This window comes from Cyprinus carpio, chromosome B3 (assembly GCF_018340385.1).
Source record: "Cyprinus carpio isolate SPL01 chromosome B3, ASM1834038v1, whole genome shotgun sequence".
Lineage (NCBI taxonomy): Eukaryota > Metazoa > Chordata > Actinopteri > Cypriniformes > Cyprinidae > Cyprinus > Cyprinus carpio.
In genome coordinates, this window is record NC_056599.1 from 17,868,129 (window position 1) to 17,892,521 (window position 24,393).

At 36.2% G+C, this 24,393-nt stretch overlaps 1 protein-coding gene and 2 long non-coding RNA genes across 5 annotated transcripts in view; 2 read left to right on the forward strand and 1 right to left on the reverse strand.

Annotated features, from left to right (window-relative positions):
* LOC122136521 overlaps positions 1 to 3,090 on the forward strand; it is a 33,969-nt gene extending 30,879 nt beyond the window's left edge. For both annotated transcript variants that reach the window (XR_006154191.1, XR_006154190.1), the window contains one exon: positions 2,327 to 3,090. This is a non-coding gene — a long non-coding RNA (uncharacterized LOC122136521). The remainder of the gene's footprint in view (positions 1 to 2,326) is intronic.
* A 4,498-nt stretch (positions 3,091 to 7,588) lies between these two features.
* Positions 7,589 to 24,393, reverse strand: part of LOC109045108 (BAI1-associated protein 3-like) — a 50,749-nt gene continuing 33,944 nt past the window's right edge. The window contains exons 16-34 of the mRNA XM_042720050.1: positions 22,579 to 22,703; positions 22,089 to 22,179; positions 20,906 to 20,962; positions 20,507 to 20,604; positions 20,129 to 20,180; positions 19,881 to 20,032; positions 19,566 to 19,689; positions 18,485 to 18,628; positions 18,230 to 18,325; positions 17,729 to 17,944; positions 15,539 to 15,607; positions 15,375 to 15,454; positions 15,068 to 15,176; positions 11,298 to 11,369; positions 11,135 to 11,218; positions 9,852 to 9,972; positions 9,429 to 9,552; positions 9,140 to 9,345; positions 7,589 to 8,197 (exon numbers count right to left, since the gene is read on the reverse strand). Of these exons, the coding sequence (XP_042575984.1) occupies positions 8,094 to 8,197; positions 9,140 to 9,345; positions 9,429 to 9,552; positions 9,852 to 9,972; positions 11,135 to 11,218; positions 11,298 to 11,369; positions 15,068 to 15,176; positions 15,375 to 15,454; positions 15,539 to 15,607; positions 17,729 to 17,944; positions 18,230 to 18,325; positions 18,485 to 18,628; positions 19,566 to 19,689; positions 19,881 to 20,032; positions 20,129 to 20,180; positions 20,507 to 20,604; positions 20,906 to 20,962; positions 22,089 to 22,179; positions 22,579 to 22,703 (2,124 nt within the window). The 3' untranslated portion in view covers positions 7,589 to 8,093. The remainder of the gene's footprint in view (positions 8,198 to 9,139; positions 9,346 to 9,428; positions 9,553 to 9,851; positions 9,973 to 11,134; positions 11,219 to 11,297; positions 11,370 to 15,067; positions 15,177 to 15,374; positions 15,455 to 15,538; positions 15,608 to 17,728; positions 17,945 to 18,229; positions 18,326 to 18,484; positions 18,629 to 19,565; positions 19,690 to 19,880; positions 20,033 to 20,128; positions 20,181 to 20,506; positions 20,605 to 20,905; positions 20,963 to 22,088; positions 22,180 to 22,578; positions 22,704 to 24,393) is intronic.
* LOC122136522 lies at positions 9,495 to 11,852 on the forward strand. Of its 2 annotated transcripts, none has more exons than XR_006154192.1 (2): positions 9,495 to 11,287; positions 11,482 to 11,852. It is a non-coding gene; the product is annotated as an uncharacterized LOC122136522 (long non-coding RNA). The 2 variants fall into 2 exon arrangements; XR_006154193.1 differs by having other exon boundaries at positions 11,266 to 11,395.

Below are 24,393 nucleotides of genomic sequence, written 5' to 3' on the forward strand. Positions count from 1 at the left end.
CTGTAATTAAATTTTGGCAACATAAATGGGATACGGAGAAGACAGGTAGACATCTGTATAAAATCCAAAAGAAAGTAGGATTTCAAAATAATGAGACTGGAAGTGACTTTAAAAGAAGAGAATAAGTAATAATAGCAACATTAAGATTAGGACATTCATCTTTAAATGGAAATGTACATAAAATCAGGAAACATCCTTCTGGATTATGTAGGTCTTGTGGCAAAATTGAAACAGTTGAGCATATTTTATTACAGTGTAGAGCATATAGTAAAGAGAGACAGATGCTGGAAACAAAGTTACAATCAGAAGTTGTAAATAATATGACATTAAAACCAATACTAGGTAATAGAAAATTCAGAAGAATGATAATACGTTATCTAATAGACACGGGAATCCTCATTGTCACTCCACACTCCAGTTCAGTTGGTGGAGGTAATGCACCAAAAGTTGGCTTGCCCATCGCCAATTAACACTACAACAAGAAGAAGAAAACCCATGTCCGGAACTTAACGTAGATATTGTGCTTCATGTTAGTCTCGCCTTGCCTTGTGTTACCTCTTTGGATAGTTTATTAAAGACTGTCGTTTTGAGTTTATCCTCATCTCCTCGTTCTTCGTCTTGTCACAGAAGGCAACCGTGACAATGTCTTTGCCGATCTGTTTCTCTCTCGGTTAGAATGCAGCTGACAAGACAGACTCCAGTAAGAATCCTCAGTATTGATCTAGAAAGTCCACAGCTAAACCCATCTAGAGTGGAAATCATCTTGGAAAAAAAAATGGTATTGGATAAACTGACCAATCTCAGGCCTTCTACCCATTTTTCTTTTTTAGACTGATTTAGAATTGAATTAAAATAAAACTAAACATTGCATGAATGTTCCTTTATTTGTTTGCTTTTTTCTTAATTTTCTCGTTTAACAAATTGGAAAAATAAAACAACTGATATATTTAACTTGGAAATTAGTACATTGAACTTAAATATACTAGGTGTAATAACTGCAAATTAATTGATATTTTAAGTTGATGAACTGAACGTTGAAGTTCACATTACTTAATTTTTTTAGGGCAACCAGGGCTTTTTAAGTATTTTTTTAAGTAAATTCAATTTATCTGGGTTTAGAGTGTATATTAAACACAAAGTTCGACCAGTCATCACAAAACAAATAATTTCTAATCTTATTTCTTGAATGCAAATTTTTGTTTTGATTAAATCTCTATATTTTTTGTTTGTTTGTTTGTTTTAGATCAAATATTTAATTTAAATTAATTGACTTTCTTCAACAAGAAATACGTTGTGCCAGGTTTTATAAAATAGTTTTCATAGACATAGAAAATATTGTTTAGGGCAAGTTATTTATTTTTCATTGGCTCAAGTAGTAAAATATAGATGTGAGTCTTTACGCTATATATATAGGCTCAGTGGTATGGTAAGCATAATATGCTAGTATGCTATTGTTAGCATGGTTATTTTTTTCTGTGATAGCCTTATAGTTGTTTTTGCATATGAAATTACAAAAGGAGTAAAATACAATGTTTAAAAAAAATACTACAGAAACAAATTTTCACTTCTAACGATTTTATCTAAAAATTGAAAACAGTCATAGAAAACAAGTGTTCTAGAGGGTTTAAAAACATGTCAAGCTTTTTTGTTAAAGAGCTTACATTGATTCCTAAAAAGTGTATTTGAGCCGCTAAGTTGGCTAAACCATCCTTTTAGAGGGGACTACTTTCCTAAGTGGATGAACTTCTGGTTATGCACTATAGGCCTACATAATGGAATATTAATGGAGTTTGCTGTTTGCTTTATGCAGGCAGTGCTTTATGGATTCAATCACTCTGCTAATGCATTCTAAAACTAATCTTGAAGTGTTACGATCTTGAAACAGTGTGAAAAAATGTTTGCCTAACTGTTGCATAACATTTATTCCATTGCTAGAGCATTAAAATGAGTAAATGTGTTTTCATTATAAAGCTTTTTTCTGTGCTAATCATGAGCATCTGCAGTAATAGTTTAAGTTGCTGGCAATTCAACCCAGAATAGTCCTTTAGGGCATGAGATCAAACTTTCTAAATGAGTTGAAAGAAACAAAAAAGTACTGATTACCAAAACATGGTGGTTCAGAGAATTAACTCATGTTTGTGAAGTAGTGCATGTCCTCTGAATAATTCAGGACGTTCAGTGGGGCGTGTGTGTTCATATCAGCACATTCCATCTTATCAAACACGCTCTCATTCTGTGCCCCTCATCAGTCATTCTATGTAATATTTATAAAGGATTGACAGTGGGTCTGCACTTCTCTCCTCATCTACCCTTTGTTCTTCATTAGCTGAAGATACTACCAAGTATCTTCACCAAGCTGTTACTCTGAGGCAGGAGTCCCAAGCACCATGTGGCCCTCACACATGCACTCAGAAGAGGCCTCGCTCCCCCACGGAGAGATCCACATCCAGGACGAGTGCTAAGGGGGGTTAAAAAGGCCTGCTGCATCTGTCTTTTTTAATAACACTATGTCCAGGAAGTTCAGGCTGGATGAGGACTAAGTGTAATGAGATGTCCATCACGACAACATGTGTGACAAGTGGAATGGAAATGCAATTAGCCCTCCCCCCACCACCAGACATGGCTAGGCCTGTTATGTGTTAATAATGTGATGTAATGGCCATAAGGATAAAACAGTTCCTGTTCGTGACATCAGGGGATCTCATCTTTATCCTCCCAGAACATCTGAATGAACGTGTAAGTGAGCAAGTGCTTTAGGGGAATGAGTGAGTCAGTGAGAAAGCAGTGAACGTGAGTCCGTTGCTCTTTTCCAAATCGTAGTTGGCTGCCTGCAGAGGCTGCATTTGATGGAGTGTTGTTCCTTAAATGAAGGCTTTTTCAAAATCTACACGTATTTATTACACTGACTTATGAGATACCAGATTTTAGCCAGATTCTAAGGCGTTAGTGCATATTTCTTTGTAGGCAAGGCAATCCCAAAATGTATTGGCATGAGCTCCTTTGTGGGGAAAAAATGCACTTATTGGTATTGAAGTGTACTTCAAATGTTAAAAGTATATATGTGTGTATATGTATGTATATGTATGTGTGTGTGTGTGTGTGTGTGTGTGTGTGTATATATATATATATATATATATATATATATATATATATATGTGTGTGTGTATATATATATACACACGCACACAAACACACTCTTAAAAATAAAGGTACGATGCCATAGAAGAAACTTTTTTGTCTAAATGGTTTTAAAACCATTGAGACAAATGTTAAGAATCTGATGTTAAGAAACTTTAACATCAGAAGAACCTTTTTTGTTTCACAAAGAGATGGTTCTTTAAAGAACTTTTGACTGAATGCTTCTTTGTGGAACCAAAAATGGTTCTTCTGTGGCATTGCTTGAAGAACCTTTTAAAGCACCTTATTTTTAAGTGTATATACATTTTTACTTTTGAACCATTATGTTTTAAAATGTTTTGTTGTGTATTAATAAAGTACACTTATTTTCATTTGTTGACTAACATGCTAAAGTATTTAAAGTATAAAACTGTACTGTTAGTTGATAGTACATTTAAAGTTAATAGTTTTTATAATAAATTTACTAACTTGCAACATTATTACAAAAGTGTAATTACAAAATATTTAAATACATGACATACAATTTTCAATAGAAATGACATTAAAGTATATTCTTGTTTACCATAAATGCCTCAGTACAATCATCATTACACTTTAGCAATACCAAGGCAATAGAATTATGAAATTGCATATAAAAATATACTTAATTCCTACTAAAGTGGGTCAAAAAGCACTTTAAAGCACTTGTCAAAGTTTAACTTTGTGTAAATTTAAACTAATAATACATTTTTATTTAAATTACTATTAACACAAAGTGTCTGAAAACATTACATTCATGCAGAGTGCGGTATCTGCCCATGTAGAGTGTTCCAAATCACTCACCTGCGAGGTTCTATTACGGATGCTGTCTTAGAAGACAGCTGACTATATATGCAGTATAGGCAGTGAAGTTGTTTATTTAGAACACAGACTAGTCTGTTGGGTCCAATCAGGCCCACACACCAGGTATAACAGTCCACAGAGCCTGACCATCAGCAGGAGCCACTTAGAGCTTAACAGCCCATGGCTGGCTTTATGAGACGCAGCCAGGACACAAACATGTGCAAGAAGGCTGGAAGTGGACCTTTCAGGTCAGTTTCTAGCACACGCTGATCTCCAATCACAACTCAGTGGAGCAATGCCAGTCGGAAGATAACAACAACAACAACAATAATAATAAAATAAATAAATCTTGACAAATGTCATTTGAATACACATAGTGTATGAAATACCTGCTAATACTATCATGATGTATAAATACTTTACAATGTAAGCAATGTGCAATTTTCTTTGCATTCTTATAATAAAATATATAATGCAAATAACCATACTTTGTAGTATAATTATATTAAATATATATAGGCTACTTTTTAGGGTGAAATATGACTCAGACGTGTCATTTGAGAAGTTTTGTGAGCTTCACTCACATCAAACAGATGAAATACATGTAAACATTCTATTGCTATTTTCTAAGATTAGTATGCACATCCAAAAGGTTTCAGAATAGGCTACACCTCAAAGCTAAAGCAATCTAATCTAATCTAAGATAATTTTAGCAGCCTAATGAAACATTGTAAACAATACGAGGCAGTGTTGCCATGCTAGTTTTGAACTAGGACTGCTAAATTATTAGTATAATAACTATACATAATAAGTGGAGGTAATAAGTAGGTGTCTTCTCTGTGCTTTAATGGTGAACTCATAATTATGATGCTGCAATGCAATACAGATTAGCTTCCCACCTCTTCCAGTAGACGTTTTGTCCTTTTGTCTTTTATAATAATGTTATCTGTCCTTTAAAGAGCCCTGTCGGTTTAATAGTAATGATGCAGGTTTTTACAATAATAAAAATATTTTCTTTACGGTTACAATTTTGACCCATCTCACCTCTTAATACGCCATCTAGTGTCCGGACAAGGAACTACAGACAGTCATACTGAAATCTGTGGGGACACCTGGTGGTGACTTCCTCCTTGTGAGTGTTGTACTGCCTTGTGTTCAAACCTTTTGTTTAATAAAACTTAATCGACTCCAAATCTGTGTACCACCTTTGTAACGTGAGAGAGTGCGCGGCCACTTTGAACGTGCAGGGCTTGGTTTCAAATGAAATGCAGTAAATGGTAAAACAGATACAAAGCAGTGCGTTTATGATGATAACAAAATAAAATGTTACAATTTTTTTTTTTTTGTAACAAATATCATGCAGAACATCTGACTGTTTTTGTAAAATATTCTTTAGTTATTTACCTGCCGTCTAATAAATCGGAAGTCTCGGACATTCAACTTCGGCTTGGAAAAATAAGGTCAACAAATTCATTTTATACTATAACTCTATGCCTTTAGGCGTTCACATTGCAAAACTGCACTTTACTTTATAACTAAACTCACCTAGAGATCTATTTTAAGAATTCTAAAAATAAATAAATAAATAACCAAGGGTATAAAATGTTGCATTTCTGCAATTCTGTATTTATCAAATACCTGGAATAACTGCAGAATTGTGAGGCTCAGTTGCAGTGTGGGTTTGATAATGAGGCTGAAGATGTCTCTGCACACCATATGCACAAAAACTACCCCAAAAAAAACAAAAAAAAACAAAACATACTGATCACACAGTGACTCGGCTCAAATGAAGCTTTGGCATGGTTTCAGCATAAACGCGTCTCTTTCTAATCGTTATCATCTGTTTATTGAATTCAAAGTGCACGCAGCCACACAAGTGCATGCACACACACACACCATATACACCATTACTGGAGTCACAAAGGAGACAGAGAGTTGCTGACAGTATCACATTCTTGAGCATGTTTCAAGTGGAGCAGTAATATCAGTGTTGCTGGGTGCTGCGGTATGTTTCAGCAGGCTTTGGCCTTCATTTGTTTGCGAGTGGCTCATTTCTGATGGTTTTCACTCACCAGGAGCTGAATAGCACATGATAAGTGTGAAGGTCAGATATAGAGAGATGCTGGTGAGGAAAAGTAACAGGCTGAAGTTATAATAGCTGAACAGGAAGTGGCCTGCTGAGAGCTACTGATAATGTACAGATGGGGAAGAACATGATAGAATAGTTCATAAATCCAATAAACCCCCATACTGTACTGCTTCAGTCACAAAAAATAGCCAGACATTCAAAACGTAGTGATGTGCGATGTGAAAAAGTCCTATTTTTTTTTTTTACCCTAATCATTTACTGGCAATAAAAACAAGTCATTTGGCAGAGAAAATACAAGAGAAGAGAACCATCTGAACGTTAAACCCGTAAATTGATAAACCACTTGGCATAAACGAATACATTCTTTAGGAAAGACAACATCTTACAGAAATGCTACGATAAAATCTCAACACATCCAGTGGGATTCAAGGACAAATACTGAACATTCACAGTTTAAGATAAAAGACTTTTCCTTGATAAGAGCGAACAGAGAACACTTTCGATCAATAATAAGGTAAACATTATCGTATCGGCGCTGCTGTATGATTACATGAAAAAGTCATCAACATTCTGTTGCCTTTCTTGCTACACGTAGGCCACGTACACACTACAAAGTTTGGGGAATGATGACTGCATTTAAATGCGGCAGTGCATCCCTTCCGTGTGTGTGGAATACAGGAGTCACTTTTGAGATGGGTGACATGGTGATAACCATAGCAACGGTTTGGCTGTAAAAAAAACAAAGATGCCAACATTCTCCGTCTCAAATTTTGGGGGAAATATTAAAGGCCAGTTGAAAATGACATTTGATTTATGGGCTTGGTGCAAAGATAAATTCAAGGAGCTGTATGAAACTGTCTTGCGGGCTGGTAGTTTGAGACACTCAGTTTAGTGTTAGCTATTTTTGAAGAAATTTTAGCAGTTGGTTGGAATCAGTAAGATTTTAAAATAAATTAATACTTTTATCTAGCTAGGATACATTAAATTGATCAGAAGTGGCAGTAAATCTCATTTATAATGTTATAATTATTTTTGTTTTTACTTTGTATTCATCATGAAAATAAAAATGTATCACACTTTCTACAAAAAAAAAGAAATAATAAATAAATAATAAAAAAAAAAGGTAGAACAAACATTCTTAACATTTATAATATTATGTTTTTTGAGCAAATCAGCAAATTAGGATGATTTCTGAAGGATCATGTGACACTAAAGAAAATTCAGCTTTACATCACAGAAATAAATTACATATGAAAATAAATAAAAAAAAATACATTTTAAATGATTTTCAATAAAAAATAAATAAATAAATATAGCCCCAGTGAGCATAAGAGACTTTAAAAAAAATTACTAACCTACAAAACTTTTACTAACTTTTACTAAACTACTACAAAATTTTGAATGCTAAACAGCATAAACCTGAAAAAAAAAATGCACAATTTCTTTGTTTTTTCACAAAAAAAAACAACGATTACAACAAACAAAAGTTAATGATTTGACAGTTTCTTGCAAGTTTCTTGCAAATGTAAATTTTTTTTCCTGTATATGTATTTTTTTCCTCTTAGGACGTGAGAAAAATATCCTTAATTTGAGATATACTTTATGAAAACTTATCTCTAAAAGAATGTTTAGACTTGAAAACAAGCCAAAAATACTATTATATATTATTTTTTTCTGTATTTATCTGCAGTGTGTACGCGGCCTTGCAAAACTGCTGCATGAAATTCTGTTATTTTTATAGTGTTTGTTCTCTGAGTTCAAGTCATAATCTATAGCTCAGATAAGCATTCAAATTCAAGTGTTTCTTTCAAAATAGACCCTTCTACTACTAAATTCATACAATCCTATGAACAATAAGCTCCATCAGAGGGCTTCAACATCAAAACACAGCACACATTAAGTGCTGAACAGTGATAAAATACTACTTTTTTTTTTCTCGACAACAGTGAAAAATACATTTAAAAGAGTTTGCATTTAAAGAGTAAACATAGTACAACAGGTAAAAAAGACCACTATCAGAAATACATACACTACAGGGGACACATTACTCTTCCTCCATTGACTTCTCGATCTCTTTCAGCTTTCGCACAAACTCTTGAGCCTCTCTGTCTCCCGTTCTCGCCTCCAGCATCTTCATGATGGGCTTCTCTGTATCACAAGAAACAACTCAGTCAGAAATGAATCCATCAGACCAGACACAACAATAATGTTGAGGTGGCAGACCTCTCGATAGACAATGACACATGTAATTGAAAATCCTTTTAAGAGGACAGGCTGCGACAGATACTAAACACCAAACAATGCTGACAACACAATGAAATCTAACCAGTCCTACTTGCTTTTCTCTCTCTGAATGTAGAAATAATCAGCAGTATTTAAATAACATGTCATCTTTACTGTAAAATTATGCATTATTCCATAGGACTCAACACTGTTTATATACAGCTGCTTTTGTGGAGAGTTTATGCTACTCTAAATCATGCCAATTTTTTATTTATTTATTTTTTTAGATATTTGTGCAAAATTGAGATTTTCTTCAAGGCCAATTTGTCAATGTTTTCTTTTTAAGTGTTGATAAAGAATACCAGTAACATTTACTGGAAAACTGAACCCAGCTGACAGGTTTGTGAGAGAATAAGGAGCACAATAATGATAAAATACATTAAAAAGCATCAGGAAAGGTGCATTTTGTGCTTTTCATTTATAACAATAGCATTTTGTCTTAGGTAGATATTTTCTTTCTCATTTTTTAAAATTCCTAACACTTCTATTTTGTTTAGATCAAAATCACCTGACTGTTGTAATCACATTGTAATTGCGAACTCGTAGATATAGGAATTTCCCAGAAGGACTTGAAGGTACCATTAGCTTCAGGCCTAATCAAACATATCTGATCCAGCTAATAAAGGTCTTCAAGATTACTAGACAATTACAGGCAGGTGTTTAAGAGCAGGACTAGATCCAAACTCTACACGAAGGTTCAGTAGGTCTCCAGAAGCAGAGTTGAGTACCCCTGATTTAAGACGTTTTATGCTTACTCTTAAGGAGAAATGTCACGGGTCAGTGGATAAACTGGGCAGATTAGCATACCGCTTGGTTTTTGGCGGGACAAGTGCAGGATAACGGGTTGAAGGGTCTTTCCAGCAGGTGTGGCACTTGGCCTGCCCGGCCAGCAGAAGTCACTCAGTGGGGCAACAGCCTCGCCAGCGAAATCATTAGTGGACAACCAATCATAGTCCATTACAGTGAAGGTCAGACAGGCACACCTGTGCCTGTACTGCTCAGGGCTGACATGGCTGTGAAGAAGCAAATGGGATCAAAGGACTGTTTGGGGTGCTGGGACTTAAGTGTTAAGGTAAGCAGTTGGTGTGGTACTCACAAGTAAAAAAGCTCATCAAAAACCGGATGCAGGGTTTTGAGCTTCACTTGTGTGCGCTGACTCCGAGCCGTGGGGAACAGATGGTGAGGACACAGCTCCACGATGACAAACGGGTCGCTGAGGCCTAGGAAAGCACGAATTTGGAGATAAATCCAGTAACAGATAACAACCGAAAATATCAGTAAGTAGAGATACTAGATTTGGAAAAGAAATGGCAGTAGTAAACACAGCAGAAACTAAATAGTTCCAACATTTTATGAAAACTTTCCCATCAGAATCAACACACAATGCAACTAATTTGTTACAATTTAAAATTTGCCACAATTGGTTAAAATATGCAACAAACACCAGATGTAAGAAAGACCAATAAAATTCAGGATGCAAATGTTATGAAATCATTACTTTTCTTCATTTTTTTTTTACCGTTAGCATCCAGGGCAATGAGGTCAGCTGCATGCAGTATCTCCACAGTGAGTCTTTGCTCAGGGGCATCATAGTAACACTTCACACTGATACGACCAAAACGACTGTGCTTTAAGATTCTCTGTAAAGAAAATGCATCTGTTAAAGATTACCATCTATAGCACAGAATACATATAACATTCACATCAAGTTTAGAACTAATAACACATTAGGCAACGTTGAAACTCTACAATTGCTTTAAGTGGAAATGTTTCTAACAGGTTGTGCCTCAAAAGCAAGTGAAATAGCATTTTTGAGCCCCATAGATGTGTAACTGGTGTGAAAATTGTCTCAAATTGTAGGTGATGAAATGATGCTACTTTTTGAGATTGGCCGACCACACAGTGTCCAAAATTTGTGGCAACCCTGCATGTATCTCCCATGTATATAGTGATATTTAGTTATTGGATAAATCTTACTTGAGGTCATGTCGGAATGATCATATTTACCTTACATGAACACCACCACCGGTTTTTATTTTAACCCTGATTTTCCAGATACATGGATGCCAGTTTAGAAGAAAATTTATTTTGTGTGCATTTGCTGTAATGTTCATGAAGTAAAGCTATAAAGCTTGCCATGAAACGCTACTCATTTAGATAAATCATGAAGCTACACGTGAAAAAGGAGGACAAGAAATATAAAATTGCCTTAAGTTTTCATACCCAGGCAAAATCACTTGAATTCCCACATTAACTTCTAAATTCTTAGCTCGGTTTTCTCCTTGCAACAAAGCCAAGAACCCACGAGCCAACGTGTGTTAAGAACTCTGAAGCTCGCATATACAGCTACGCACGTAACATAACTATTAAAGAACTGACTAGCTTAGCAACATGCTAACAACAACTGTGGGACATGCTTTTCGTGTACTTGACGTGAGGAATGAAATTTGTTTAGCAGCAAACTTTTTTTTAAAGAAGTTAACAAAGTTGCTGCCTATGAAAGCAGTTCAGATCAGACATTTATGAGGTTCGGTTGGGTTTCATAACATGCTGGTTTTGCAGACATCTGCCCCCGTAGGCAGCAGACAGCAAGTCAGCTTAGCAGGATTTGAGACACAGTCAGAGGCTGCGAAATCTTTCACAGTGCAAAGAACGCTTAGTCAAAGAGGAAATGACTGATGTAAACTTTTAATCATCAGAGGAAGGAATAGTATTTGTGATGTCTTAGCTCCTAATCAACTCCTCCTCTCTCTGCAGGGCTGGAGCTAAAAGCTGTGGCGGCTCAGCAGGACTCCTACCCACCTGCTGGGAGATTTTCTCCAGGAAATACTGTTCGATCAGCTCAAAGGAGGAGCATTTGTTCAGACGCAGCTCCTCCTCCAGGGCCTGATGGGAAGGAAGAGGGAAGGCGGATGAAGCCATGCTTACTCATTTCGTCAGCCACATTGTTTAAAGGTGAGAATACCTTATAATCTCCACTCTTAAGGTCTTCCAAGAGCAGTCCTTCTCCATCAGCGTGGAAGAACCGCACCAGTGTCTGCATTAAAAGAGCTTGTTATTAAGGTAATCTCACTGACAATCAATACAAGTCAATGTACTTTATACCTTATGCCATTTTTTTTTCTTTTGCTCTTTCTTTGACTGCACAGACTCCAGCAGACATGCAGACTCTCGTAACATGCTCTTGAGACTTGTTATGCTAATAGACCAACTATATAGTGAATAACATGTTCAACCCACGCGCTCGCTCGGCACTTCATGAGTTTTCATGTAAATCTGTGGTGAGTTCCTGCCAGTTCTTCTCTGTTGGAATAATGGATCTCACATATTGACATGCTGCTGGGGACGTCCTAAGTTCTCCACTGAGCTGTGGTCAAAAGCACTGGCGAAAATCTGACGGTGTCAGGCATGATGTAACACCGTGACTGTGAATGCAAACTGAGAGAATCCAGACATGAGGATCACTGCCCTTTGCTGTCACAGAGTTCTTGTAATAAACCGCCAGCTGGCAAAACACATAGTTGGCTTTCGGCTGCATTTTCTAACTTCAATAATATACTACTCATTTGCCTTCAAAATGCTGCTGGAGCTCAGGCAAGGGACGTGCCAACCTCTCTCAAAACCAACTCTGATTTTTATCTTTAGATTATGATTCCATCCATTTGGAGGATATTGAACACGTTAAAGCCATTTTTGAACACATATTGTATTCTTATGTCTCCATCCGCATGTTTCTTGTGAGTTTTTTCGTGTACAATGTTGTGCAATGTATTCCAGCCTTGAGTCTTACAAGTTTTGCGGACATATATTAACATAACCTGATTCAGCATATTTAGAAGCTTCTGTTATGTAAATACTGTATATAATGAATGCATTATCAATTTACACATGTTGAATTGACACATTGTTCAGTTATAATAGAAGATTAGTTTTAAAGAATTTTTTTTTTTTGCATAGCCCTAGTGAAAGATTAATATACTAAAATGTATTTGTTCAACGTTAGCATTTATTAATGCTAAGTATACTACAAATACATTTACATATTTATGTACTTAATACAAAAAAACCCTGCAATTGTACTTTTAGTATGCTAAACTGATATACTAAAATCTGCTAAATTTTGTGCTTAATGCACTTTATTTGTGTGAAAGTAGTACTGAAGTGTAAATAAATATATACTAAAATATATTTGATTATGATAAAGTGGAACTATTGCAAGTATACTTTAGCTACACTTTAAATATCTTGCATTTAAAGACCAATTTTATTCAAAGATCATGTAGAATCTTAATCAGTAGGGACATTAAAACCCATTTTAGGCTTAATATTAAGAAATGTGCATTGTTCACAGTTGGTACTCCAAATAAAGTTTAAATATAGTTTTTATATCATTAAGTCTCATTAAGTAAATATGATAATAGATTTTAAGAACACTTAGTATGAAATAAATGTATTTTAAATATATGGATTTTTATAGGGACCTCTTGCTTGACTGTTGCTGTACTGATTGCTGTACAGGATTTTAGACCATGGTAGAGCCAATTTCTTTGGCCTAAAGTCACCTTTTTTCCAGTGGGAATACATAGAATGATTCCAGTGTTGAGTACCAGTAACCTGTCTATGGAAACCAAGGACTATATATACACCAAGATTGTTCACTCATATTACTATAAAAGAAAAAAAAAGAAGAAGAAAAAAACAAAAAGAAACGCACATTATGGCAGAATAAATCCCATCTTCTAAGTAAAAGAGCCAGATGCCAGCTGGTAAAGTCATCGCATCACTACAGCTGCTGTTAGAAGCTCTGGTTGCTATAGAAACAGCTGGTGTCCTGAGACGCAAGCTTGGGACTGCATGTGAGGATCAACCTGAAATTATTTTTTAACACTATTTGAGCATAAAAACTTATATAGGATAGTTTGTGTCAGATTTTATAGACTGTTTTTGAGACATTGATATTTGTAGAGTTGATTTTGTATGAGTGAAACAGCTCTCAAATACGGTCACAGAGAGAATTGCATATCTTTGAAAGGGACTTTGTAATACTTATTAGCTGCTTCTCCACCGTCGGGCCCAACAGTTCAAAGAACGGTAAAGAACAGTTACAGTAATATTTCCACTTGAGCTTGGTTTGGCACGGTACGATTACAAACCATTCTAAACATGGAAGCATGCTGGTAGACTGCGTGCAAAGACGTCGATACTCAGGATTGGTTCCTGGTCTGTTGTCTGGCGACCAGTTTTTTTTCTGTAGCCAAATGCTATTTCAATGTAGTAAACAGAAATATGTGATCACCCTCCATATTGCAGTTGCTATTTACATCTCGAACTGTGTGTAAACACTTGGATTACAGACAGAGCTGGGTAGATTAAATGTTGTCCATTACTGATTCCAAATTACATGACAAAAATTGTAGAAACTTAATCCATTACATTCCACATTTTAGGTAATATAATCAGACTATTTTTTGATTACTTTTAGATCACTTTTGACCTAACCTGTTTACCACAGTGATTTACAGTAAATAGAATATTATTGTATCATACTGACATGAAATACAAAAATGCAATGCAAATATATTCCATTTGTTATTAAAATCATGAAGTTCATTAAACATTAAATTACAAGAAATTGAAACTGCCAACCAAAGGTGAATAATTAATTAAATCACAAAAACTGTCAAATTAAATCATTAAACCAATTAAAATAAAATGCTTACTAAAAAGCATGAAATATTCTATTTGTTTACCTGCTTTTCATGTGACTATCAACCAATGTCAAAGAACCATGAACATGCAAATGTTTTACTTAATTATGAAAGTGAAAAAAAAGTGACTTGACATACAGCCAAGTATGGTGACCCATACTCAGAATACTCAGGCATTCACCAAAGTGCACACACAGCAGTGAATACACACACACACACACACCGTGAACACATGACTTCCCCACAATTATTATTAACTTCGTAATATTACTTTAAAATTTCAGGTTGACTCTAAGTAAATATATTAGGTCAAAGAGGTTCAGCTGACAAAAAAGTAGAACATTTCTGTACTAAAAATTGCTGTTTTCTTCCTCTTAAGGATTTGACTTTGCTTTTATCATATGGAAATCCCTGCTATACATATAAATAAAAACAAAAACATGCGATTTTATGCATTTAAATGCATTTTTAAGTATAAATAATTCATAAGTTGAATTTTTGTGTTTTTATTATGTAATCATGTAATCAATAAAAAAAGTAACTGTAGTCTGATTTCAAATATTTTAAAATGTAATATAATTGCAAGTACTATGTAATCCAAATTACATGTAATCAGTTACTACCCAGCAATGATTACTGATGCAATGACTGATTTATTGTATTATGAGCTCTGTTATCAGTCCCACAGTGGATATTTTATTATGATCTCTTTTATCTGGTCTGGATTGGATTGAAATGCTTAAACAACGAGAACATGTTTTGCCCACTGATAGAAAAGCAGCTATGTGACTGACTTCTACAGTGTACTGGAACCGTGTGTAGAATGTGACTGACTTCTACAGTGTACTGGAACCGTGTGTAGAATGTGACTGACTTCTACAGTGTACTGGAACCGTGTGTAGAATGTGACTGACTTCTACAGTGTACTGGAACCGTGTGTAGAATGTGACTGACTTCTACAGTGTACTGGAACCGTGTGTAGAATGTGACTGACTTCTACAGTGTACTGGAACCGAATGTGACTGACCTCTACAGTGTACTGGAACCGTGTGTAGAATTCCACCTGGACGCCCCTGTTTTCCCCCACAGTGTCCAGGATCATCCGCAGGAGCAGCTCCCACAGACTCTGCAGAACCCTGAGGTGAACAACAACCAGAAAGATCACGCTCACGGACACAGTGACCTCCTTCACATGCAGTCGATTACCACTTTACAGAGCCCAATTTACTTGAAAAAAACATGCGTCCAAGGATAAATCTGTGTGTCATTACTGTTATCATTACTGTTATCATTACAGTATGTCCCCCTTATCACTAAATGAAGCAAGTAATTACCTTGTTAGATTCTCTTTAACCAGTGACTCATTGAGGATGACTAGAGTGTCATCTAGGTACTTCATCAGAGGAGCCACAGCTTGAGCAGTTCATCAAAGAGGACATACATTGAAAAACACATTAGGCCATAATTACATGTTCTTTCTCTGTTTATTCATACTTACCTCATCAGTGTTAATGGAGTCTGGAGATAGGCTGATGTGTTGAATACATCTTCTGAGTTCAGGAAGCATCTGTGTGGGACAAAGTTTTATGTACAGTAGCTATGTTTCCATCCACCTATTTTTAATGCGCATTTTAGATGATGGCATTAAAAACCGCTGGATGGAAACGTTAAGATGTGTGTAAATTCTAAAAATGTGCATAAAAAATTTATGCGCACAACTGAGTTGGATAAACTTTTTATCTGATAAGAAAAAATTTCCATAAACTACGATGGAAACACATTAACCGAATAAATTCCACTATGCGCATTGAAAAAGTCATGTGACTTTGCACTATGAGACAGGCTAACTTGACTAACCAGTGGACCGATCTCGTTTGTTTTGGTCGTTCTAAATTGTCTGAGGAAAGTCTGTCATCAAAGTATTTCTGTATAATTACTGTCTTACATGAGTGCGTTCAAAAAACAGCAGACATTCACCTCTTAAAGCAATGACCGCATTTATTGTTTTGCACCTAAGTTAAATTTGCATCTTTGGGTGGAATCATATGATTGACTTTTTACTCCAGAAACTGTGCAGCAGTCAGGGGTGTGTTTCCCAAAACCATTCTTAGCCAGTTATGGTCACAATAATGTCTGTTTTTATCAACATAGTTCAATGATTTGGTTTTCCCCAAAACTTCATTTCCAACAAACATTCACAAAGCAGCATCGCAAACTTTAAACTTTGCAAATAATTGGAAACACTGCTCTTGAGATGTGGTTATAAGCATAGCTGACATTGACTTAATTAGATAAATAGATGACGTGGTACAACCTATATCTTCCATTCCATGTTTGTTAAGAGAATAAAAGTTAAGTTTTTAAAGAGTGTGCATGTGTGAATGCACTCTTGTACTCTAAGGGAACCTCAAACATCTAGAAATAAAGTAAAACAATGGTGATCAATAGAAGTTTTTAAATGCAATGTCTGTTGTTTACATAACATACTTAACATAACATTACATCTGACTTTGATTCCACCTTGAATTAACTAGCATAAGTTATTGCTTCAAACACAATTGTGATGTCATTAATGACAAATTTATATTATAATATCATTGTGGTTCAAACAATGGCTGAGCGATACAAAGTTTCTATAGTCTCGGGAAAAACAGACAAGACTAGCTTTTACAGAAATAATCTGACATTAATTTAATTCTTTTTATTCTGACATTAGTTTATTTATCCAATGTTGCATTAAATTATGTATTTAAAGGGTTAGTTCACCCAAAAATGAAAATTTCCCATGATTTACTCCCCCTCAAGTCTTTCTTCTTTCAGACGAATGCAATCGTAGTTATTTTTTTTAAAAAATGTCCTGGCTTCTCCAGGCTTTATAATGGCAGTGAATAGCCATTGAGATTTTGAAGCCCAATAAAGTTTGTCAATCCATCATAAAAAGTGCTCCACACAGCTCCAGTGAGAATATGCTAGTCTCGCGAGAACCAGGTTTTGTTTACAAAAAAGGAAAAACCAGTCTACTTTTGTCTTGTATCAAAATCCTCCGACATTTTTCTTTACAAATCTTCGTTTTGTTCTTCTAATTCGTGACCGGTGTTTTGTTTTGCTCTCTCTTTTGCGCTTTCACATTCGTCACCACATTCGCCTATGTCTTACGTCATCCGCCACTCTCTCGTGAATGTGCATAAGACAGTTAGTGGAAGATAGATATTACAGTTTATGAAGTTTAAATAAGGAAATTTTTCCTGCACAAATTTATCAGTTCCCTTCAGAAGGCCTTTATCAACCTCCCGGAGCTGTGAGGACTACTTTTTAAGATGGATGGATCCACTTTTATTGGACTTCAAAATTTCGACTTCCATTCACTGCCATTATAAAACTTAGAGGAGCCAAAACATTTTTAATGTAACTCCAATTGTATTCGTTGGAAAGAAGAAAGCTATATACACACAGAATGGCTTGAGGGTGAGTAAATCATGGGTTAATTTTTGGATGAACTATTCCTTTAAGTAATGAGTTACGTCCTTAAATGGGAAAGGCACCCCAGAAATCTAATTTTCAGAAACCTATGTTTGGGTACAATATGCTTTAGCGTTATCATAGCATGCTTGTACAGTATGTTGCCATAGCTCTTGATATAATCAGGTCTCTTAGCAGTTGAACTGTGCTTCTTGATGTATGTCATTACCCTATCAGTAAGGTGTGTGATTAGGCGTTTGGCCTCCCTCTGCAGGTCGATATCAGCGTTGTAGAGCTGCCCATTGAGGGACTTGTTGACCTGCTCCTTCCCTTCCAAGCCGCATGACTCCTCCATGGCCTGTTCGACCCCCCGCCAGTCCAGCTCCCGTGGCAGACCCCCCAGGTACACACGCACATGCTCCGTGCTATTCAGAGCAACACAAACCTGCGCAAAAGCAGCAGCCAGGAAGAGGAGGAAGGGAGATCGGAAATGAGGAAAGGAGAGGTAAAGAGTGGAAAGAACAAAAAGGAAGAAAATAAGGAGGTCTAAATGGGGCGGAGGGAGAGAGAAAGCATATAATGCAAAATGAAAAGGGGGCGCTAACGAGGTCAGACACACTGTGACACAGGCGCACCGCTGAGACGTCAGTGTTGTCAGGGAGAAGCACTCAACGCTGACATTTACTTCGCTTGTAATAAAAGCCAACCCTCCCTTGCCCAGAAGCGGTACCTGCACGATGAAACTCTTGTGGTCTCTTCCCAGCTGGCCCCTTTCAATCTTGCGCTTGATCAGCTCGGCGTAACACACCGCCTCGCTGCAGAAATTCTGCCACACATCAAGAAAGAATTGCGTTATGTGGGTGAAACCATCAATTCTCCTTTCCATTACAAGCATGCTTTTTATTTTCAGTGTTTCTGACTGCCGCTCCACAGCTGTGCAAGCTTAAACTGCATGCTTATGAAAGTGGAGCTTAGAGGCGCTCACGTCCGTCAGGCGTGTGATGAAAATGAAGGCTCCCGCTGAATCAGGCCACGCCAGCTGGGCCCAGAACTCCTGCACCTGGCTGAAGCATATCGTAACGTCCACCGCCGAGGAGCTGTGTTTGGTCTGACTCTGTATCGGCTCCAGCTGTATCGTTAAAATAGACACGTTATGCTATGCAGCCAACACAATACTCTCTCAGTGGGGTACATTAACTTGATTTTTGTCTTCTCAGCACACACTTTAAACTGAAGGGGGTTTTCGCAGTGATGCCATAGAAGAACCATTCTGGGTTCCACAAAGAGCCTTTGAGTGAACAGTTCTTAAAAGAAACATTTCTTTTTACCGTGAACAACATTTTCTGCCAGGGCCAGGTTTTATAAGTAGTTAATAGAAATTATTACATAAAAATTCTTAAAACTACAGGTTCAACTTAATCCCAAAAGTATTGTAACTAGTACTGGAAAGTCTAGTGCAGGAAATCCACAAAAATATCTTTAAACTTAATACAGTCGATGCTACTATTCTTATATTTTTTTTTCTTAATTTGTTTTAATTAAAGCAAATACATTTATATTTAACTTGAAAACAAAATAATCTAATATAAAAATAAAATAATATAATTGAAAATGAAATTTTGGGTGGGTAACCAATGTTGGTATAAACAAAGTATTGGCATGATGTTTGCAGACAACTACATGAATAATATTCAGCGAAGGTGGATATGTTGTGTTTAAAATGACTCAGTGGCAGGCATGGAAACCATAACACATGTCTTGGCTTGTCATCATGTTGCCCCACACCATCTTCCTCACCTTCCATAAGCTATTTCTCTCTGTCTACTCATTTGCAGCATTGCTATCACTGTTATTGCTGTACAACACTTTAAATATTTTTTTTAAATTAATCTTGTATGTTCATGTTAAGTCAATCCATAGTTTTCTGGAAACAGGCCCAGCCCGATAATGTTGCTATTTTATGCTATTCTTTCTGACATCACCATTAAAGAACTCAAATTAATCGGCCACATATTGTATTGGTAGCTATAGTATGATATAATTCTTGAGTTTGGCCTCCAACTCACCTGATCCATTTCCACAGCTTTGCGGATCCTGTCAGTGGATCTTTCATGTACAATCTGCAGCAATTTATGAATAGAGGTCTTGAACCAGTTGTGAAATCCAGTTAGAGCCAACATCTTAGTGTCTCTGAAAAGAAATGTCCACATGTGAATCACCAGTTATGACTAAGCCATCCTCAGGCTCACTCAAGAGTCGATAACCTTGTTAATTAGTGGAATCATCAATCTATCAACAATCATGTACATTCACTCTTTTAATTAGTCTAGCTGATGAATTAGCTCTCATGCAGATGGATTTAAAGGATCTCAGTGACTAACTTAAGAGGCAGAAACTCCCTGAAGCGCTTGAGGGACTTCAGAGACATGTAGAGCTCAAAAAGGGTCTCTCCCATGGTTTGGGTGAGTCGCGAACTCTCCTGCTCCAGGTTCCCACACACTCGCTCCATTGCCACATTCACGTCATCTGCCACCTGGAGACACAGCACAACATTAAAGCTCTATTGCCTGACTCCTGTTTATCGAGGCAAGACTTATTTTTAAGCATTCCCAGGGGTGCTCAAACTTACAAGTTTCTCTAACTGCCGGTAGGAGATGCTGAAGAAGTCAACCTTCACAGAGCTGAAAGACAAGACAAAAACATTTTCTATGTTTGTTTGTTTTTTTGACACTTGTTTCATTGTTGTTGTGTCCCAACCCATCCCATTAAAAATGAATTGTGCTTTAAATGAGCTATTCATAGGCTGGTTTTCCTGAATGCTGTGTCTCTGCAGGGCAATCAAAACATTGTTCTGATTGTTCTGCTGAACTAAGCAATCCTGACTTGGTATGAGTTTATAGTGGGACTGTTTGACCGGCCAATGGTAGGCAGGGAGCATGCTTTGGAAACCTGTTTTAAAATAGTCATTATTTTGTGTAATTCTGAAATTACACATGTCTAAAGATACCTGTAATAAAGCTTGTTGTAGACATTTTGTCCTCTCTGCACATCAACACATACTGCATCCACCACCATAACCAAACGCCTCAGCTGCTCTTCTAGAGTCTGTGGAGATGTGCAGACAACAGGTACATCAGCTACTGAAATGCTTGACCAATGCTTTCTTGTTCAGTTATGAGCAACAGAGAAACTACAGGTGCTTTAACTACAGCAGTATGAATGTAGACATAAAGCACAAAATTTTCAGTTTGTTCCAGTTTTATATTATATGCTAATATAAGTCATAATATAAAGGGCGACTGAAACTAGGTATTCATGTCAGTTTCCAGGCTTTCTTTGTGCAGTAGATAAATGGTTGGAACTACATTTGAAAACACCTTTAAATGGTAATTAAATCAATACTTACGCCTTCATCTGGTTTGATGTTTGATATTATTCCTTCATACCACTCAACTGTACCTTTCTAAAGTCAGGAATAAACAAATAAAAAACAACCAATTAAAAATAGTAGTTATATACAAATGTATCCATAATTTAGTAAAATATGAACTATTTAAAATCACTGTGTACAGTAGCCCCAAAAGCATTTGGACCATCTTGGACACATTAACCCAACTAACTGTAGAAATGTAGATGCATTTAATACAAAATATAAAATCACGTAGCATCTGCTAAAGCTTTACTTAAAGCTTAAGCTTAAAGCTTTTTTTCAGAGCCACGACCTTTAACCATTCGGTCTCTCAATATGTATGAAGTCATTTCCTCTCCAGTTCACAAAGGTTTAATATATCAACCACAGGTGTACTTCATCACATGAAGTATATTCTATGTTTGGCAACCAGAAATTATTACAGTACTTTTGTCTGCATTTTGAACAATGTATTTATCATTTTACAATTTGAAACCTAACAAACTTTTTGTGTCAAGTATTCCCAAACAAAACATATCAAAGCTGAATTTTCAGCATCATTACCAGTTTTCAGTGACATATGATGCTTTATATATCATTCAAAATTTTACAACAGATTTCTGTCATGTTTGGTCAATTTAATGTGTCCTGACTAAATAAAATAATTTCTAGAAAAAGAAAAAAATAATTTTAAATAATTTTAAAATAATTTAAAGAAAAAGAAAAAAGAAAACAATAGAAACCATCACAGAAAATTCTAATGGTTTCCACTAAAAATACCATTACAAACATTGCAAATCACCAACTTTTAACCAACAAATCCATTTAAAAAAAAATAAAAATGGTTTTCTGTAGTGTGTTTTTGGAAATATTCCATTAGGGTTTATTGGATTTAACAAGCCACCAATAGAAGGTCAAATACCAGTAGAAACTCATAGGATCCATTACAGTTTCCATTAAAAACCAGTAAAAGTCCCATTATAACCAGTAAAACCATTACAAATTTTGTAATGGTGTCTACTGTTTGTTTTGTTTTGTTTTGTTTTGTTTTTCAGCAGGGCTTTTTTTACCTCAAACTTTTGAACAGTAGTGTACATTTTGAAAAGTGTGGCTTCAGTGTCCAAATAACTTTCAGAACCACTGTGTATCTCACTTTTGTATGTCTGAATCACATTATTACCTTTATAACTGTTGCTATTTCCAAGTGCAGTTCACTGCGGTTTGAACACACGGCTCTAAAGGCTGCCATTGACTGCATGTGACCAATGCTCCTAAGGCACACATATTAATGATCAATATCCAATGACACATTTCAACGACATCAAATGCATTTCAACGACACCATGTGGAAACTGCATGAATTGTTTTTGTGTTGGTTTGTCTCTGAGCCCAGTATACTGTACTACATTGTAGTAGCGACACTAGAATGCACACAGATGTCAATTTTTGTGTGTCACACTACCCAATACAGATCTACCCATTGGAGTCCGAAAGGGCAGATCACCATGAGTTCCCAAACACAGCTGCTGCAATTGATGGCAGAAATATCTGAATTGAAATGGTTTTATTTTGGTCCTTTGGCTTGGAAATCGACCGTATGAAGTCCGGCTCCTGTGAACATATGTGTGAGTTCATGAGTCTTTGTAGCCTGTGTGTGTGTATGAACTCACCTCAGCATAAGCTCACAGCGTATGATGGCAGCAGAATTGTTGCAGGGGAATACTTGACGCATACTCTTCATTTGAGAAAGGCAGTAATCACAGTAAAGTCTGAAGCTCTCTGCCAAGAGACCCTCCTGCACTCAGAAACACATAATTACAGACTGGACCCAGATGAAAAGAATTAGTTCCAAACTAGAGCCTTAGGGGGGAATTCATGGAGAATTAATCACATCCGCTGATAGCGCCGTTTATTTGCACACGCCGACTGCATTGTTTTCCCTGCTGAACACCCCCCCCCCCCCAGCTAAAACTAGCCTAAGCTGGCTGGCTGGTCTTAGCTGGAAGTAGCTGGTTTTAGCTGGTTGTTCCAGCTGGTCTCCAAGCCTGACCAGCTTAAGAAGTGGCCAAACCCCCTTTAAATCCAGCTATGACCAGCTAAAACCAGCCAACCAGCTAATTGGCCCCCGATTCGCTGAAGGTATTACGCAGTGAATTAGCACCAATTGCAATTTGCAAAGCGCAACTCTGCAAACACTTTATGGAACATTAACTACATCAGACAAATAGCGCTGAATATAATAAACCTAGATTACAAAAAAAGGAGGTGTGTTTGTGCAAATATTGACAATGTAACAAAGTCGACATGGGTTAAAAACTTTTTAAAAACATATCTAGCAAACTATTCAGTGCCTTTCAAATGCAAAAAACATATTCTGTTTTTGTTTTGTTTTTCCAGTAAAATATCTAAAATCTATCAAATATATAAAGAAACATAAATGTCCTTAAAGGTGACTTTTTTAAAAAATTGTAAAAAAATACATCCTCTTCATCTACAGTACACTCTTAAGAAATAAGTTTCTTTTTTACATGAAATAACAGTGTTACTATTCATATTGCTAGTATAACTTTATATAACCATAAGAGCCCGAAGAACCCTTTGCTGTTAAAACGGTTCTTTGAGTTAGAGTTAATGGTTCTTTTTTGCCGCTTTTTTGATTTTCAAATCTGTAACTGTCAAAGTCACCTCATTACCGATTTTCTGGAGCTCAACTATTCAACTACACAGACTGACTGTCAACACACTCTTGACAGGTACATTTTCTTTTTAAAAATGACTATACATTTAACTTTCAAATTGTAACTGGTTTCCTACCAGTCATGTCTTTTTCTTTCTGTAGTACATGTAACTGTGACCAGCTCTGTTCAGTTAAGGATACTTCTCTCCAATTCTCCATTAAATAAGTGACAGAGATATTGAATTTATGATCCATATTACTAGATTTTTCATTACTTGTGTAATAGGTCCTATATAGCACTTTTAAATCATGCATACTTATGGAACCTTTTATATAGGGTCCTATTTAGCACAAAAGGCTTCTGCTATTGTTACAACCAAATAATCCAAATTTGGTTCTGTTTAAAACCATTTTACTTAAGATTGTACTTTATTAGTGTACCATTCGTGGTTTTATCTCACCAAAACTGGAAGCACTGGCCAACTCAGATCTTTTTCCACTTCAACCAGCAGCGAGAGTATGGGGACATCGCCCAGATTCTTTTACAGAAGTGTAAGTTAAAATCTAAAAACTTACCAAAATACACAGAGACAGACAATTGGTAAAATAATGGGCAAATGGGTGAATTTTAGCAGTGCTTTTAATAGATAGAGGAATTTGATGGATTGTTTGGGTTTCAATCGAGACACCAAACTTGTGGAGTTTCTTCTTGACAGGTAAGCTAAACTCAAGTTTCTGCTACATTCTTTACTGTCAAGCCCAGATGAAACAGCAAGATATTGTAAGGATAAGAATAACTGTTGGGAAA